General features: G+C 37.9%; 5 protein-coding genes across 5 annotated transcripts; 3 read left to right on the top strand and 2 right to left on the bottom strand.

The window, feature by feature from the left end:
- Positions 1-127: 127 nt before the first annotated feature.
- On the bottom strand, positions 128-2,395 carry RHIMIDRAFT_197949 (transketolase-like protein; the record flags this gene model as incomplete). The annotated part of the gene is made up of 5 exons (XM_023606241.1): positions 128-1,288; positions 1,353-1,423; positions 1,476-1,529; positions 1,594-2,051; positions 2,103-2,395. The coding sequence occupies 5 exons, from the start codon at positions 2,393-2,395 to the stop codon at positions 128-130; spliced, it is 2,037 nt and encodes a 678-aa protein (XP_023469849.1).
- A 3,813-nt stretch (positions 2,396-6,208) lies between these two features.
- RHIMIDRAFT_197693 (putative ser/thr protein phosphatase 2A regulatory subunit A) lies at positions 6,209-8,405 on the top strand (the record flags this gene model as incomplete). Its single annotated transcript, XM_023606221.1, has 9 exons — positions 6,209-6,374; positions 6,434-6,585; positions 6,649-6,830; positions 6,880-6,946; positions 7,012-7,248; positions 7,293-7,552; positions 7,603-7,703; positions 7,752-8,089; positions 8,136-8,405. The coding sequence occupies 9 exons, from the start codon at positions 6,209-6,211 to the stop codon at positions 8,403-8,405; spliced, it is 1,773 nt and encodes a 590-aa protein (XP_023469848.1).
- Positions 8,406-9,080: 675 nt separating this feature from the next.
- RHIMIDRAFT_265337 (Rho GTPase activation protein) lies at positions 9,081-13,056 on the top strand. The gene is made up of 10 exons (XM_023611809.1): positions 9,081-9,265; positions 9,319-9,473; positions 9,528-9,595; positions 9,649-9,885; positions 9,939-10,855; positions 10,921-11,438; positions 11,487-11,553; positions 11,605-11,728; positions 11,778-12,297; positions 12,349-13,056. The coding sequence occupies exons 1-10, from the start codon at positions 9,194-9,196 to the stop codon at positions 13,013-13,015; spliced, it is 3,345 nt and encodes a 1,114-aa protein (XP_023469847.1). The 5' UTR covers positions 9,081-9,193; the 3' UTR covers positions 13,016-13,056.
- A 1,180-nt stretch (positions 13,057-14,236) lies between these two features.
- RHIMIDRAFT_233739 (Pkinase-domain-containing protein) lies at positions 14,237-15,889 on the top strand (the record flags this gene model as incomplete). The annotated part of the gene is made up of 4 exons (XM_023608022.1): positions 14,237-14,387; positions 14,437-14,751; positions 14,807-14,980; positions 15,069-15,889. 4 exons carry the CDS (start codon positions 14,237-14,239, stop codon positions 15,887-15,889), a joined length of 1,461 nt encoding a protein of 486 aa, XP_023469846.1.
- A 256-nt stretch (positions 15,890-16,145) lies between these two features.
- On the bottom strand, positions 16,146-17,237 carry RHIMIDRAFT_286042 (HCP-like protein; the record flags this gene model as incomplete). Its single annotated transcript, XM_023613337.1, has 1 exon — positions 16,146-17,237. The coding sequence occupies one exon, from the start codon at positions 17,235-17,237 to the stop codon at positions 16,146-16,148; it is 1,092 nt and encodes a 363-aa protein (XP_023469845.1).
- Between the last annotated feature and the right edge of the window lie 2,011 nt (positions 17,238-19,248).

Here is a 19,248-nt window from a genome sequence, read left to right as displayed (position 1 = left end):
TTTGTTTTTTGAAGAAAAAAATAAAGCACACATAATACATAATTTTATCCCCCACCCCTTTATATATATCTTTTTTTAATAAAATGTCAAATTTTACACATTTATTTCTTGAATATTTACAATTTTTTTAAAGTTGAACGTTCAACTCAGGAACATGACCAAGCTTCTTAAAGTGTTCAATAACATTTTTTGCCTTTTGAACAGCATGTTCTGAGGTTATACCAAAGTGCTTGTATACATCACCCACTTTACCACAAGTACCAAATGTATGCAAACCAATATGAGCATGAGAGTAGCGATCCCATCCAAAGGTACCAAGAGCTTCAATTGAGATCACAGGGGTTCCAGAAGGAATGACTTGTTTCTTATATTCAATGGGTTGTTCATCAAACAATTCAGTACAAGGCATCGAGACCACACGGGAGGGAATTCCCTGTTCTTTCAACTTTTTGTGTGCATCCACAGCGATGGTGACTTCAGAACCTGTTGCGACAAAAATGATTTGAGGCTTGTCGTCCGTCTGGAGTACATAGCCGCCCTTGAGAACACTCTCGGGTGAGCTTCCCTCGAGCTGTGGCAAGCCTTGACGAGAGAGTGCCAATACAGAAGGACGCTCCTTGTTTTGAAGGGCGACCCAGTAAGCACCCGAGACTTCATTGCCGTCTGCAGGACGAAGGGTGAGCATGTTGGGCGTGGCACGAGTGAGAGCCAAGGTTTCGACAGGTTGGTGAGTAGGACCGTCCTCACCAAGACCAATGGAATCGTGTGTCATCACGTAGATAACACGGCAATGAGACAAGGCAGAGAGACGAGCAGCGCCCCAGCCATAGGTCAAGAAGTTAAGGAAAGTGCCACCAAATGGAATGATGCCACCATAGGCACTCATACCGTTCAAGAAGGCAAACATACCATGTTCACGTACACCAAAACGGAAATAGCGTCCAGAATAATCACCAAGGCCAGTTGATGGAGGCTGGAAGTCAACTGCGTCTTTCCAGCGTGTCAAGTTAGAACCGGTCAAGTCGGCAGAACCACCTAGGAGTTCAGGAATGGCGTCTGCAAGGGCAGTAAGAACGGTTTCTGACATTTTGCGTGTTGCCGCTGCTGAATCGGAAGGCTTGAAACGAGGAAGAACTTTTTCCCAACCGTCAGGTAATTTCTGGCTGAAGCGGCGAACAAGTTCACTGGCTTCCTTGGGGTACTCCTTTTTGTATTTTTCAAACAGTTCATTCCACTGCTTTTCATATTCAGCACCTTGTTGAGCACGCTTGTGATAGAGTTCATAAACCTAATGTATAAAAAGCAAGGGATTAGAGAAGGGGGCCAATGAAATTTAATTTGCTCATATTTACATCATTGTCAACTTGGAAAGTCTTTTCGGGGTCGAAACCGAATTTTTGTTTGAGTTGCTTAATATCGTCCTCTACACGACTTATTTTAGCCCATAATCAATATACGTGTTTCTTTAAACTTACCCTTAAGGGGAGAACCATGAACCTTTTCTTTACCTTGATTCAAAGAACCATAGCCTAATGCAAGCAAATTTAGCACATGACGACGCGTTGACTGACGCATAAACTGTGTGCAACCTACCGATAGTGGTTCTTACTTTGATCAGAGAAGGCTTATCAGTGACCTTTTGAGCTTCGACAATAGCCTTCTTAAAGTCTTCAATATCAGTATCACCATTATTGATTACTTGAGTGTGCCATCCATAAGCTTCAAATCGCTTGATAACATCTTCGGTAAAGGACACATCGGTGTCACCATCAATAGTAATATGGTTATCATCGTATATGGCAATCAGTTTACCAAGTTGCAAATGTCCAGCCAATGAAGCAGCTTCAGAAGCAACACCTTCTTGAAGACAGCCGTCACCAAGGATAACATAGATATAGTTGTCAATAATGTTGTAACCAGGTCGGTTGTACGTGGCTGCCAAGTGAGCTTCGGCAGCAGCCATACCAACAGCATTAGAAATACCTTGACCTAAGGGGCCTGTAGTCACTTCGACGCCCTCTGTATCAATACGTTCAGGATGACCGGGTGTCCTATCCAGAGATAAGTATTCTATATACACCGCATGATAAATATAAACTTACTTCGAGCCCACTTGACGAAATTGCTTTAAATCTTCCATGGTGAGGTTATATCCTAAGAAGTGAAGAAGGATGTATTGGAGAGCACAGGCATGACCATTTGACAGTAAGAAGCGGTCTCTGTTGATAAAGTAAGGATTCTTGGGATTAGCGCGAAGGAACTGGGTGAACAAGGTATGCGCGATAGGAGCAAGACCCATGGGAGCACCAGGATGGCCAGAATCTGCTTTAAAAACAACATCAGCGGCCAATGTACGAATAGTGTTGATTGCCTTTTGATCGATATCAGAAACCATATTTAATATATATAAACAATAACAAAGAAAATAAAAGAGAAAAAGAGAAAAAGAAGAGCTTTTATAGTGGGGGTTTTTTTTTTTTCTGAACTAAAAGGGAAAAAAAATAACAAAACCATGACATCACAAACACTTATTGCGCTTATTTATTCATGATTTTACATCAATGGTGAGACTAGGCTACATAGTTGAAATTGAAAGAATAATAGTCTATTTTGAATGAATTTACCTACAGGTAATTCACGTATGATTTCATTTATAGTTTATCAAATCAGTCAAGATAGGGTTAACCATGGTATAAAGTGACATGCCAAGTTGTGCTGTAGTATGATAGCCCTGCTAGTTCCCAATTTGTTCTTTAATAAACAAAATTGCACTGTATAATCACTCTTATCACTGTTTAGTCGTGCATTAGGATTCCAACGCAATAGCCATCATATTATTTTTTACATCAGCCGAGGTACTGTATTTTTATTAATTATTGACGTTAATTTTATAAAACATTGTCATAAAATAAAAAAATTATTTACGTAAAAAGACGACAAAGAAAAATATGTTTGAATAAAACGACATCATATCAAAAGAGAAAGAGATAATGAGTATATGTAGAAAAAGAGAGAAAAAGTATGTTAGTATTAGAGCACACATTCTAATATTAGTTTTACTTACTACCAAGGTGCATTATGGGGAGGGTAGCGATAACTACCCAGGATTGTTTAAACAAAACAAAAAAAAAAAGGAGCGGGGGGGGGCACAGAGAACCCAGGGCGTCAGAAGAGACTATTGGGGAACGTTCCAGATACACGCCAGAGAGCAAAAAGGGCGGGACAAGCGCGTCAGAGCAAGGACCATGAGGATAGGCTAGTTTTGATTTGTGAATCTTTGAACACTCAGAGGGACATTTGATAACTGCTGTAAAGAAGCAAAAAAAAGGACTCAATTAAAATGGGTTTTTATATGCTTTTCTTTCAAACAGATTTCAGGATTGGATACTTAGGACAAAGAAATCATGTCAAATAGAAGCAATCTGCTTCGTGACCATTCAAGAATATGCATTGTCAAATATGACTACATGTTCTTCTGATTTTACAAGGAGACTAAAGAGGGCGATTTCTAATATTAGGTTAGTCTCAGCTTCAAGACAGTCCATCTATTAATATTACTGTCAAATGGGATAGTGAGTCATATTCTTTTTGTATTTGTTATTACTTTGATAACGTTACAACGGTTTCAATGCGACATCTAAATTTGGAAAGCACGACATTCAGTCTCATTATTTTCTGGAAATATAATATATCCTTGGATGCCAAGGCTGATACTACGAAAATATTCTTGGTGATTACGAATTTACATTTCGTACAGTATGAATTTTGTTCTCGATCACAGGCGAATTTACTTTCCGGAAAGAGTGTATATCGCGTCAATTGCCATTATTGGATTAAAAATGAAGCTAAGCCAAATCAGTCAAACAGCTCACCCTTAAGCTTTTATTTACGTAACCTGTCTAGGTTTCAAACAAGAGAATATCTAAAAGGTCATGTAAAACTTTTTTAAATAAACTTGCACGCATAATTTTAAAAGCATTAGCTTGTTCCTTTGTTTGGCTTTCTTTCTGTATTTGTGAGATATGGGTCATTATGCCGCTGTAGTCACAAAAAACACTTTTAGGTTGTCTAAATCTTGAAATGAATCATCTTTCTCGTTTGGCTTGTCTGTAAGATTATAGAATTGATTATTGGGAAATAAGGATGCATTAGACTTTACTTGGATGGAGAGATTGATGTAAATCAAGAATAAGGTTGTAATTTAATAACTAACGAAATATATGGTTTGTATAAGAATTGGATGAAATTAATATAAAAGTTTCACAAGGCATATATATTCTTGCTCTTTTACCAAATTCAAATATAAGAAAAAGAGTGTGATATAAGAATGACTTTGGTCAAAGTTAAAGAAAGAACGCAAAAGAACCTGGTACGTGATAATAACACAAGATCTACAAATAGAACTACCCAATCAATATCAACGCTTGATAGACATTCAGGCACAATCAATAGGTGCTTTTTAAAATTCTTCTCTCTCTTTCTCCCCTCTCTCTTTTTCTCTTTAAATGCTCAAATCTATCTTTTCGTTACTTTTAGTTGCTACCTTCACTTGTGCACATGTTGCCAGACATGATAGAAGAGGCATCATGAATATGCTCAATGACAAGCATGCCAAAGATCAATATCAGCCTGCGGAATCTGATTTATATTCGGATTCTATGGCCACTACTGTCCTTGCTTCACCTGTTGAAACACCTGCTAGAGACAAGATGCACATTGGAGATAAGGTGATATTATGGATGTAAAGTAAATTCGTATAAACTAAAAAAGGATTGATGAAGGTTGTAGAGGTAGAAGAGTGGACTGTATCAGAATCTCCTGAATACATTCAAGCTAACAGAGTCGCGTCTGTGAGTATGATAGTATACACATTGCCAAATGAGCTCATTTACATATCTTTAGAATAAGAGAGTACACTCTAAACACGCTAGTGATATATTTAATCTTCGTTATTCAATGCGTCATAAATTACACGACTCAAACTGGACACAAAAACATTCTTCTTGGAAGGCGTATGGTCACTCAGGTATACATGCCTCTAGCAATGATCCTCAATTGCTTGCTACGCCCACTCCTTTCTCATCCTAACTATATAATTTAAATAATAACAATAACAATAATAATAATAATAATAATAATAAAGCTTTTGGATACAACAAGACAAATGGAAGATGTGTTACCAAAAGGATATATTTTTATTCTGCTTGATGAATAGCATTATATGCTAGTATCTTGATGTGTTTGGTATAAATCATTATAATAACTCGAGTATAATCTTAAAGTAAAGCATACATTCTACTTTACATTCCTCTACAGCATCTAATAAGAACAACTTATAATAATAATAACTATAGTAGCTACTAGTGTAACAATAACAATATAAGCATAAATAATTATATTGACCACGTTTATCATACTGACAACATTAATATTCCCTATGAAACTCTCATACAAACTTAATTTAATAATATTCAGCTCTTCTTAGTAAAGAATCTAATTCATAAGTTGTCGATTTAATAGCTTTTTTACAATAACGAAGCTGAATACAACAATGCTGAACAATGACTGGGAATTCCATCCACAAGTTAGGTATTTTAGTGCCAAGGTGTTGTCTGGCACCATAATGCATAACACTCGCAATCATGGACAATACTGTGGAAGCTTATGAACGAATCAAACATATCGATATACACCGTAAAACATTTGGCAAAGAGAAAGATACTTCAATAATTACATAAATACCGCCTCCCATTGACACCATGTACCCCGATGTATGGTCTGTAAGTCTCCAACGTTCAGATGGTGTCAAGCTAGCGATTAGCATCCGAGTTTTTAACGTATTGATCGCATCAAGTATTCGCATGAAACCCAAAATGAAGCCATGTATCGATTCCAAGCGCATGCCTTCCCAGCTGACTACTACCACTGATTCCATGAGCACAAGAATTTATCTTGATTTGACCTGCTTTGGCCAATTAGCAGTTTTCTTTTCGCTCACCAAAAATAAAGGAGTGTGCAACCGCAATTTTTTTGCACACGTCATTGCTAATTCTTGACTTTTTTCTTTTTTATATTTTCTTCAGCTATTTTTCAAAGAGAGAAATAAAAGAGAGAATATATAGAAATAATGGCATCGAATGATAATAACACGACTACCACCACAGATATGGAAATTGACACAAATGTTAATGTGCCAACAACTGAATTCATGGACGAAGATCCTCCTAATGAAATAACTACTATTGCTTCTTTAATTGACGATCTTAAAAACGAAGATGTCACTTTTAGACTTAATTCTATTAAAAAATTAAGTGTAATTGCTAATGCTCTTGGTGCTGATAGAACCAGAGACGAGCTTATACCTTTCCTTCAAGGTAACATCATATATTGTGAGTAAACAATAACTCAAAAAAACACGTGTTTATTATAATAGAGTCTCTTGATGATGAGGATGAAGTATTATTAGCTTTGGCTGAAGGACTTGGAAACTTGGTAGATGCTGTTGGAGGTAGTGAATATGCCAATTGCCTTTTACCTCCCTTAGAAAACATTGCTGCTGTCGAAGAAGCCTCTGTTAGAGATAAGGTACTTGAAACTATCCCTCTTGTTTCCTTTCACTAAACATTTCTTATTCGGGAAATAACTTAGGCAGTTGTTTCTCTTTGCTCTATTGCTGACATCTTGCCCCAACAACATCTTCAACAACACTTTTTACCACTTGTAAAAAGGCTCAGTAGCGGTGAATGGTTCACCAGTAGAACTTCAGCTACTGGTTTATATGCTGTGGTCTATAAACGGGGTGACCCTGACGTGCAAACTGAACTAAAAGGGTATATTTGATCATTTATTCTGTATTGTTTTCTAACTACAATATATTAGACTATTTGCACAATTAGCATCAGATGACAGCCCAATGGTCAGAAGAGCAGCCTCCAAGGCCCTTGTTGTACGTGATTTTTTTTTAAAAAAAACAGCTTGTGTAGTTTATGCTCTAAACTACTACATGTGTAGGAACTTGTTCGACAAATGTCGGATGAAGACGTTCTCTCAACTGTCATCCCACTGTTTCAGAAATTATCTCAGGACGACCAAGATTCAGTCCGTTTGCTGACAGTTGAAGTACTTGCTGCCCTCGCCAAGCGAGTCAGCGAAGGGGAAAGAAAAGAATTGCTATTGCCTGCATTTGCAACTTTATCAACTGATAAAGCATGGAGAGTGAGATACATGGTCGCTTCTAAATATGTGGAGGTAAACACAATCAAAATATCTAGATATGATTTTGACTTTTGTAGCTTGCCGATGCCTTTGGGCAAGATATTGTACGAGAACACTTTACAGAAGCCTTTGTGAATATGTTAAAAGATACCGAAGGCGAAGTGAGAACAGCAGCAGCTAGTCAAATCCCTGGCTATGCAAAATTGGTAGACAATGAAGTTATCCTTTCTGAGCTTTTACCCTGTGTCAAATTGTTAGTGACTGATGAAAATCAGCATGCTCGTGCAGCCCTTGCAAAGGATATCAGTGGATTGGCACCCATCATAGGACAAGATGCGTAAGTTGTGTATGACCAAATGAACTTATGATACTAACTCGTCTATATAGAACCATGCAATATTTACTACCATTGTTTTTGCAACAGCTCACAGATGAATTCCCTGATGTTCGTTTGAATGTCATCTCCAACTTGGAAACGATCAATAAAGGTAAGAAAACAAAGTAGAAAAGGACAGGGTATATTAAACATATTTTAGCAATTGGCATCGAAAGAGTATCACAAGCATTACTTCCAGCTATTGTAGAACTATCAGAAGATAAGCAATGGCGTATCCGTCTTGCTATTATCGAGTATATTCCACTTTTAGCTAAGCAATTTGGATCGAAATTCTTTGAAGAAAAGCTTTTGGAATTATGCATGTCTTGGCTCCGTGATCTCGTGTTTTCTATTCGTGAAGCTGCCACTATCAACTTGATGAAATTGACTGAAGTGTTTGGTGCTGAATGGGCCAAGAAGGCTATTATTCCTGAAGTCATGAAGATGACAACTGACGAAAACTACTTGCACAGAATGACTACCATTTTTGCGTTAACAGTAAGTTGTGACCATTGAGGTTGTACATTCAACTTATATCAAATAGACAATGGCCGAGGCTCTAACACCTGTGATGGTGAAAGATTCTATTCTTCCTACAATCATCAACATGTCAAAAGATCCTATTCCAAACATTCGATTTAACGTCGCTAAATCTTTGGAAAGTTTGATACCATTATTAAAGAAAGATCCTAACACGGGTGAACTTGTCAACAGCTCTGTTAAGCCTACTCTTGAAAAACTTTGCACAGATCAAGATGGTGATGTCAGGTTCTTTGCTACAAGAGCTTTGGAAAGTACCGGTAAATATACTTAGCTTTTAACAAAACTCATGCTCATTAGATTATAGCTTAAATATTACTATAAGGGATAATGTTTTTTGTAAATTGTAGTTTTTCTTTTCTATATAAAAAAAGGGGATTTTATTAAAAAAAAGAGAGACATATTTTATTCTATTCATACAATCATTTGATAAAAAAAATTCTGCTTTTATAAACTGTCTGTGTGCTTTAGTAAACAAGAAGGATTTACTAAAACGGGATCTATTCTTTTTTTTTACATCACGCAGCAGTTCATTTTGAACTGTTCCAAGCATTCATATATAGAGTTTGGTATTTGATCCTATTTCTCTCTTTCTTCTTTTTCTTAATTACAATCAATGTCGCACTCTACTCCTCTTAACAGATTATCAAACATGGCTGGTAAAAACGGTCTTTTGGATCTTCATATACCTACTATCACAGAAGATGCAAAAGACGTGATTGGTAACAAAATAACAATGCTGGATGATCATTGTCTAATGTAGATCAATATAGGAATGCAAGGTTTCCCCTCCTTTCTATAAAACACTTATAAACCATTGAAAGCTAATCACAACATGTTTAGGCCGTATTCGACTTCAGAAAGATGACAAGATTCACACAAGTCAGTGGATGGATAAACAACGAAATAACTTATTAGCCTATGAATACCTTTGTCATATTGGTGAAGCCAAAGAGTAAACCACATGCTATCTGTACTCCCTCTCTTTGCTCATATTCATATAGATGGATCGAGAATTGTTTGCAAGATGAAATCGATCCAATTATTAAATTAGAAGAGACCATGAGAAATGGTATTATATTAGCCAAGTTAGCCAATTGGTTTGCACCAGGCACTGCTCGTAAAATATTTCAGGTAATGAAAAAACTTAAAGAGGAATATGTCAACCTAACATGATTATCCAAAAGGATTCTAAACTCCAGTTCCGTCATTCTGATAATATCAATTATTTCTTTGATGCATTAAAGATTATAAAGTTGCCACAAATCTTTTGGTTTGAACTAACTGATCTCTATGAGAAAAAGAACATTCCCAAAGTAATTTACTGTATCCATGCGCTCAGGTACAGTAGCAGTATTAACTAAAGGGGGTCAATTAAACAGTATGTTTTACGTAGTCATTTACTATCAAGACGTAACCTGGCACCCAACATCAAGAATTTATTGGGACAACTTCAATTCACTAGTAGGCTATTCTATTTTCAATTGTACCTATTGCTAACACATGTGTTTATACAGATGAAGAACTCAGTACAACACAGCGTCATCTGGACATGGCAGGTGTTCCTATGCCAAACTTTATGAACGTGGGCCATTCATTGCGTCGAGAGTTGAATGAAAGTGACGAGGATGATGATTTCAATCAATACTTGCAGATCGACTCTGGAGTTCCTTTCATTCTGAAAACACCTGAGCTTATTATTGAAGAAGAAGAATCAGACGTAGATTCTCCTTTTGAAGTCTATGCTGAAGAAGGTATAAGGAGCATACGTTTATTTGTTCTCCAGAGCCTAAATATTCCCTATTAGGAGAGCAGTACTGGTTGATCCAAGCTAATATTGATAAAGTAACCAAGTGTCAGTCAATCATACGCGCATGGTCTACTCGAAAAGCAAACGAACGAAAATTACGCGCCTTCCAGTCACCCCAGTTCATCAGCACGATCACTCAGCTCCAATTTGCCATTCGAGGCATGATCTGCCGTAAAAGACAAGAAGAAAGAAGGCAGGAGCTGCAGTCGCTCAGTTTAGATATTATTATCCAATTACAGGCTTACTGTCGAGGTTTGATGACACGTCTCTGTTATCAGCGCAAGATTGAGTATTATCACGCTCACATTGACCAGATAATCAAAGTCCAAGGCCTTATCAAAAACAAGCTAGTCAATAAAGCCTACCATCGTCTCACCCATGACCATAGTCCTTCAGTCAATACGGTCAAAAACTTTGTTCACCTTCTCGATGACAGTGACCTCGACTTTGACCGTGAACTCGAATTAGAGGGCCTTCGTCAGGATGTGATTGAACATATTCGTGGAAATAACCAACTTGAAGGCCTTGTCACTGCTCTTGATATTCAGATTGCCTTGTTTCTCAAAAATGCCATCACGATTGAAGAAGCTCTAAAGCAAACAGGTGCATTAAAAAAGAAAAAGAAGGAGCAGAAGCGAATGATCATGACGGCTGAAGCTGCTGCTAATCATCATATGGACCCCTTTTCGTTATCAGTTGTGGATAAAGAAAGTAGACAGCGTCTTGAAGTGTTTCAACAGATGGTTTATTGTTTACAGACGGAACCACAGTACCTTGCACGCTTATTGTTTCTAACGAACCGACAGGATCTGGGACACTACTCAAGTCACAAGTTAATTGAGTCCACCGTATTGTCTCTTTTTGGTTATGCGACTAATGTGCGTGAAGAATATTTGTTGATTAACCTTTGTAAGGTAAAAGCAAAGAAAAAATGAAATAGTGTTGTGTATAAAAGGCTGCATTTAACTTTATAAAAAAGTATTGCATCTCTGAAGAGATACAATATGTAGAAAGCCCTCAGGAGTTTATGCGTGGCAATTACACTTTTATGAAGCTCGTTGTACAAACAAACCGTGGTGCAAAGGAACGTCAATTCTTTCGCGAGCTTTTTGGCGATCTCGTGAAGCAAGTGGTAAACAATGACTTTTTAGACCTTGAGCTTGATATTGTCAGTATCTATCACAAATCGATCAATGATGAAGAATTGAGAACAGGTTTACCTTCAGGCCGTCCTCACGCGATCACTGCACAGGATGTACAATCGGATACAGAAGCGATTGACACCTTTATACGGCATTTGAGAAACTTGAGAGAAATAACCGACATGTTCTTTAACAAGATCACGTCCACTGTAAGCGAGGTGCCGTATGGTATTAGGGTGGTTGCAAAAGAGCTCAGGGTCGCCTTGGAAGAAAAGTTTGCTGACGAACCAAAAGAGACGATCGTAAAAATTCTTGGTAACTTTATCTACTATCGTTATTTGAACCCTGCAATCATGTAAGTTCTTCTTTTATGTGTAAACAACTTTACTCATTTTTCCATTAGTGCCCCCGAGCAGTATGATGTTATTGATAGTATCATCAATCCATTACAAAGAAAAAATTTGGCCGAGGTAAGCAATTGGTTTTCTTGCGACATGCTTTATTAATAACAACAACAAAAGATCTCAAAGATGCTTCAACGGATTGCTAGTGGATCAACCTTTTCAGAAGAAGACAGACTTTTATCACCATTAAATGAGTATCTTGAGCATGCCTCTAAGCGATTTGCTCAGTGGTTTATGACATGTAAGATTAAAGGGGTTTTAACATATTGTATTCTTATAAAAAAGTATAGTGACAGATGTTGAGGATCCCGAAGAGCATTTTAATATGGATCCCTTGACAGATCAAGTCAGCACACACAAGCCAGTCGTTTATCTTTCACCCACAGAGCTCTTTCATCTTCACTATACTATTCAAAACAATTTGGAATATATTGAACCCAATGGATACGGCATACTCTCCGAAATTGTCAACGAGCTTGGTGAGTCATACTTTAGACCAGATATCGAGTTACCAGATACTATGGTACGTCTAGCCCTGACAAGCCCTTATGAAGATTTACCGTTAGATCCTGAATCTCAACTTGATCAACTGCTTGTGGATGCTAAACGTCTAGTGGTATATGTCATCAAAATACAAAGCGGCCCAAATTTGGCTCGTATTATCGATCAACCTATTACGGCTTATCATGAAAAGATATGGGATCAGTTCAAGGAAAAAGAGTTTCCGGATGTGCAAGATGAACAATCTGCGGCTGTTAAAAGAAGATTTCTCAACTTAGGTAGAACAAACCCTCCTGTAGATCTGAAAAGGCAAGAAAGGATATAAAGGATAAAAAAAAGATACTCACATTCTATTTGTAGCTTAAGCTTCTATCAACTCAAGACATTGACTTATCGATTGGTAGCCAATTTAAAGATTGGCAAAAGGATTTCGAGTGATAATAACTACCAAGACATGATCACCCTTATTGCCAAAGATATCACTGGAAAGCATGCTCGCCGCATTCAACGAGATCAGGAAATTGCGCGAACAAGACAAATGCTAGACCACTTGAAGGAAAAGAAAGAGTATCTGAGTGACCAGGTCAGTCAGTATGAGAGCTACTTGAACAGTTGTATGAGTGCAATGGCCAATAACAAACGTGATAAAAAACAGCAAAAGTTTGTTTTTCCATTTACGCGCCAATACTTTCATATCCGAGGATTGCAGAAACTTGGACTTGTTCCAAAATTTGGATCCTACAAATACACAGCCAAGCAACTTTATGATCGCCAAATATTGATCGAAGTCGTAAATATACCAAAAAAGCATTATGATCGCATCTCTATTATCATTTCCATGGATCAAGTGGGTATTATTACTATCGAAGCAAGTTATGCGAGATGGCCAATGACATCTGTTCAGGTCGACATACGGTACGATGAATTGTTACGGACACAATTTGAAGGAATCCAAACCATGATGGTCCTAGATGGAATGGCCAAAGTGAACGTTAACCTTTTGATTTACCTCGTCAACAAAAAGTAAGTTGTACTTTAGTCTATTGTTATGTTACTCACACATCAATAAATAGGTTTTATGCATAGCTGTTGTTGTTTTATTTTCAATAAATATTATTTATATTCATAATTTATGGCTTTTCTTTAATACTATAAACGAAGTCGGAAGAAGAGCAAAGGAAACATTGAAATTAAAAGAGAAATCAATACATATTACTTTGATACGAGTTCCGCCGATAACGGGGGTATGGTTCAAGTGTGTTTTCCTTATTCTTGTGGTTTGCCCAAGGATAAATATTCCTGTGGCCTTGTTCTTTTTGCTGGAAAAATGTGGATGATTGCCAATTCGTATAGACTTGGTTTGCTTTAGCTGTTAAGAGGTACTGTTGTAGCAGATATCTCCTACTTTAAAGTGAGACCTAATAACGAGTAGCAAGCAACTGATCCTTTCGAATACGGCATTGGACCCACCAAAGCTATTCCAAATGTTTATTTGATCTACAAGAAAGGAAATCTTACATCAGAGGGTAATTGAGTTAAGGTGATTAATTTGCTAAATTAAATAGCTTACAATTGAGCAACCACCGTCTATTTATAGTTTCAACATTTGATAAAAAAACAAATGGGAAGGGGAGGCTTAATCATCACAAGATGTATGTTATTAATGTGGCTTTATCTTATTGTTGAATCTGCATGTGAGCATACTCTGAACCGGCCTGTGCATTGTCTAATCTCCCATCATTACCTTCTATAGATCAAATCGGAATTGAGCGCCGTCAAGATATGAATAAAAATGGAATTGGGGCTAGTGAGAAACGATGCTCTACCGGTGGTGACCGAACACCATTAATGCCCTACTATCACGCAATGATGTACCATTCACTACCGTTTTTCCATGTATTAAAATGATACACAAAACATTCAACATGATACTTATTCACGTATATAACTGCTCAACAAAGATACTCTGTAGTCTGGTGATAACGAACTATTGATTTCTGTATGAACGATGCAAGATAAACTTAATAACCCGAATGGCTACTGTAGTCCCTTGCGCGTATTTCAAGCCACATCGCTTCCCGAAAGAGCGGAATCAAACGATAATGGAGATTTAAAAAGGAAAACCATCATGAATTCCGACAGCAGGACGTCTATTCCAAGAAAAAGGGGACATTTAGAAAAGTGGCTCAATTTGTTTATACTATAGAAAATATATCTTTCCATTTTTTTTTTCCCTCTTATTCCCCCAATGATAAACCCAAACGACTTTTACACAGTGACTATAGATAGTAGTAATAATGAGACCTTTACTATACATAAGCAGTACAAGATTATTAGAAAAGTTGGGGCTGGATCATATGGATCTGTCTGCAGTGCGTTAAATGTCAACACGAATGAAGGTAACTGAATTAACAAAGTGTATTCTCTTTTTGACATAAATATATACAGTGGTTGCTATTAAAAAGTGTCGTCATATCTTTGATAAGAAGCTCATCACAAAACGCTGTTTACGAGAAATGAAGTTACTTCAACACTTTAACGGACACCCGCGTATTATTGACTTGAAATCAATGGATATCGTTGACCCCGAACGATTTAATGAAGTGTATCTGATCCAATCTTGTTGTGATACAACCATGGCTGACATTATTCATTCAAAACTTCAATTGGAGCCAGTTCACTACCAGTGGTTCATGTATCAGTTATTTTCAGGGCTAAAATACATTCATAGCGCCAATGTGTTGCATCGTGATTTAAAACCAGGTACAGTCTTTGTCAACATAAAAACCGTTTCTCTTCAATTGACTTGGATATTTAGCCAATATCCTTGTGAATGAAAACTGTGATCTTCGTATTTGTGATTTTGGTATGGCGCGAGGAATAGCTAAACCTTCAGCAAAGGTCGAGCTACAAAATATGACACATTACGTTGTCACTCGATGGTACAGAGCACCCGAAATTATGCTCAGCCGCAATTCTTATGACAAAGCAAGTAAGTATCACTCCAATGATCTCTTTTTGTGCTATTCTGCTTTTCCTTTTATCCTTCTTTTGTGTTTATTTGCAATTTCTTCATATAGTTGATCTCTGGTCTGTGGGTTGTATCTTTGCTGAACTGCTGGGAAGAAAAGTACTATTTAAAGGCACAGACTATGTCGATCAGCTTCATAAAATTGTGGGAACCCTGGGATTGCCAAAAGATACCACATTCTGGGACAGCTCATCATCCGTTACGGAATACATCCGAAGCTTAAGGGACGTCAACGGAAATCCTCCGCCAGAGGAGCCCATCGATTTCTCACTTTTATTCCCCAACTGCCCTCCGGAAGGCATTGATTTGTTAAAGCAACTCTTAATGTTAAATCCTTCGAAACGTATTACAGCAAGTGAAGCACTAAAACACCCCTTTGTCGCATCTGTCAGAGATAAATCAGAAGAGATCGAGTGCGAAAAGCTATTTGATTTTGAAAGCTTCGAAATGATCGAAAGTGAGCATGTACTGAGACAGTGTATTATTGAAGAGGTGCTAAAGAGCAAAGGCATGAGCGATGATGATGTATCAAGATTAGCTATTAACCATTCTGCCGGCCATCAGAGTCATCGTCGATATACTGGAAGCTCCATTTCGACACCCTCATCTGCTAGTATTGCAGAAGCCAATCTCAATGCCATCCATGCTGCTCAGCATGGCAAAGAAATCACAATCCAAAATACAGCTCAAGACTGTCATCAATTCATTATAGGAGAAACCTTTGTGCGAGAGCCCGAAGATATGGATGAGGATGATATCAAGCAACTGGATAGCGATGAAAGCATAGGTGTTGGCAAGAGACGCACCTTGATTGGCCCATCTAATGCTGACTATAGTGCATTAGAACGTCAACTAAGTAGAGACTGGTAGTTCTCCATGCTCAAATAATAAAAAAGCGAACTAGGGATGTTCTTTGTTTTTCGTTAATGTACAGTCCAAATAAATCATTGATCATTAAAAGTCCTGTCATCATTCCCAAATTTTTTACATATATGATAATGCATTGTGTTTCTTGTCTCTCACTGAGCTTACTATACTCCCCAATTAGATCAGTTGTCGCTCTACATTCACCCAAACTATACAGAAAAAAAAACAGCATTTTATTTGTAAGTCCAGACAATAAAAGCTACATAATGGTACAATCTGAGTCTTTTCCTCCCTTCGCATCATCTCGAGTATGTTTTCGGCGCTGCTGAGGCCTTGCGCCTCCATATTTGAGTTCGGTCAAACGCTGCATGGCTCTGGTATAATTTTGAGCAGCTGCACGCATGTACCATTTTTTTGCTTCTTCTAAATCTTGTTTTGTTCCTGTGCCCGTTTCTGTATAATATCCAACTGCATACTCTGCTTTCGCATAACCTTTGTCAGCCGCTTTTCGTGCCCATAGATAAGCTTCGTTGTCATTTTGAGGTAATATTCCTTCAGCACCTGTAAGATACCAGCCAGAAAGAGCAAACTCTGCTTCTACTTCGCCTTGTTCTGCTGCTTTTGAGTACCATGCAATTGATCGACGAGGATCTACTGGACAATTCAGTAACCCGTTTTCGTAGGCTTGTCCGAGTTTGAACTGAGAGGGAGCATAACCATACTGTGCGGCTTGACTGAACAATTCGCGTGCATAGTTTAGATCAGGGATCACTGAGGGGATGCCTTCTTTTTCATAGCATAGGCCCAACTCATGAAGCGCATGTGGATGATCCTCGTCTGCTTGTTGTGCCGCTCGCTTTAACCAAGAGATACCTTCTCGGGGATTTTTTGGTTGACCGAGAAATCCCTTGAGTAAGATCATACCCAGTTTGTACATTGCGATCGGATCTCCCAGGTTGGCTGCTTTTCTGTAAAACTGCATTGCGTGATTCTTATCACGTCTAGTGCCCGCACCTACTTCGTAACAAACAGCAGCTCTAAAGGCACACCCAGGATGGTTCTGCTTGGACCCTTGAACATACAGTGAGAACGCTTTTTCAGCATCAGTTGGAAGCCCCATACTGCCAGTCCCGTAACAATTAGCCAAAAAGAATTGAGCTTCAGGATATCCTTGCTTGCCCATTCCAGAATGCGACGCAAGTTTTTTTACAATCTTTTGTGCTTCCATCATCAGTGCTTCACGTGCTTTTTTTATTCGTTTTGGGTCCTGTTCTTCTGTTTGGATCTGATGAATAGCTTCTAGTAGGAATTTGGCAAATTCAAGTTGTAGACGAGGGTCATGACTATCCATAGCTTCTTGTCTGAACTTGGCTAGGTTTTCTTTTGTAGCGCGAGGAAATTGGCTCTTTTTGGGTTGTCGTTTGCCTGCCGCATTAGCAACTGATAGAGAACTATCGGCTAGATACGAATGATCTGGAAGATACTGCTGTTGTAATGGTGGTCGAGGATAGGGCGAAGGACGTGGAGGCTGAATATAGGGTCCTCTAGGTGGACCATAGTAGGCATGATTTGGTGGAGGAGGTGGCTGCTGTGGTAGGCGAGCGTTGGGTGGTACAGAGCCATTCATTTGAGGTAACATTGGTGCTACCATCGGTTGCTGTAAATGTATTGATTGTGGCGGTGACATTGCTGAGCCTTGTCTTTGTTGTGGTGCAGAAGGGTGTCTATCGGAATAATAGGAAACAGACGGTCTGTTTACTAAATTAGGATTGAAGGGTATGCTGGGTCTATAAGGTGGAATCGGTTGTAGTGATGGAGAGTGGTTGAGCTGAGGAGAATGGTTGAGTTGAGGAGACATTCTATGAAGCGTAGGAGAAGCAGAAGGCATATTAGAGTGTATGGATTTTGGAGATATCTTGGGTGTGTTGTAAGGACTAGAGATTGCACCCGTAGTTGAATCAAGCGGTGATACCTCGTCTGGTTTTAGGCTTGTGACAGAAGGAGCATGTGGTATATTTCCTTCTGAAGGAATTGGACTATTTGCTTTATCCTTGAGTGATCTATTTTCTGCCTCGTGCGAACTAATGCTAAGTTGTTCAAATTCAGCTGTAATAGATTGTGCATTATCATGTGGTTCATTTGTTGTTGTTGATGAAGGAATCGTCATGTTGCTTTGTTGACAAGTGTAGTGCTGGTTGGTATTATTAGAATAGTGAGATTAGAAAGACTGTGTCTTGAAGAATTAGTAGATTAACAAAATGAGAAGAAACTAGTAAAGAACAGGAAAAAAAAAAAGACAATTGTGCTACAGCTTGATTTAAAGATTTATTCCCGATTTAAGCTTGAAAACGGAAAGATATTCACGCGAGCTTAATCTACAATACATTTGGTTGATTAGTATCCAATGCTACACTACCTTCTATTAATCCGCTTTTAAGGGTCTACTGGATATGTACAACAGTGATCCAAAAATTAGCAAAAGCTAAAGGAGGGAGTATCTTTAGAATTAATTTTCCGATATGGGCGGACAAGAAGGGACTACGATTATAAGCAATGTGATAATGACTATATTGCTTAGATACAATTGTATCTATAGCAATCTTGGTTGCAATATCCATATAGTAGGATTCATGCCCTATTTGACTCATCATTTTAATATCATCTTTCATCCAGTCATTTCTTGGATATACCTTACACTCTATTGAGACATTATTCGCACACTGATAGAAAATAGAATTCAGAAAGCAAATGAGACAATAGAAGCAAAGAAAGAGATATAAAAGAAACGATAAGTAAACCAGCTACTACATTGACATTATATATGAGAGAAGGAAAGAAAAAAACATGAGTAAACATTTAAAAGAGATTATTAATATCTTCATTTTGCTATAAAACGTTGACTACATTATACAGGTAAATCTTTCCAATTCTTTTTGTTTTATATCTCCTGCATTATGCTTTATTCAATATGTGACCACTAGGTTTTGTATAGATCAAATAGAGATAGCAATAGGGTTACAATGAAGTATAGTGTGGCTTCAAGGGACTTTTATGGATCAATAAAGAGTTATATAAGAGGTACGATAAGAATTTATTGTAAGAATAAAAGTGATAATAAAAATAAAAGTAAATGTGATGCTAAAAGTGTAGGTTTGTTGCTGTAGAGGATAATGTTATTTATTTATACTATATTATTTTTTTGTTGGTTTCCTATTTGGGATGGCTTCGTCCTTTGACAACTTGGTCCTTCAACAATGTCGTCCTCTGAAACAAATTCCCAAAAATAGTAGTTACAGTACCAAATCTGTCACAACAGTGTTTACAGCAGGTCGTGAAGCTCGTCTGCCTCAGGAATTTCGTGA

The sequence above is a fragment of the Rhizopus microsporus genome (genome assembly GCF_002708625.1).
Source record: "Rhizopus microsporus ATCC 52813 unplaced genomic scaffold scaffold_2, whole genome shotgun sequence".
Lineage (NCBI taxonomy): Eukaryota > Fungi > Mucoromycota > Mucoromycetes > Mucorales > Rhizopodaceae > Rhizopus > Rhizopus microsporus.
The sequence above is the reverse complement of the archived record's forward strand: the minus strand, read 5'-3'. Positions and strand labels throughout refer to the sequence as shown.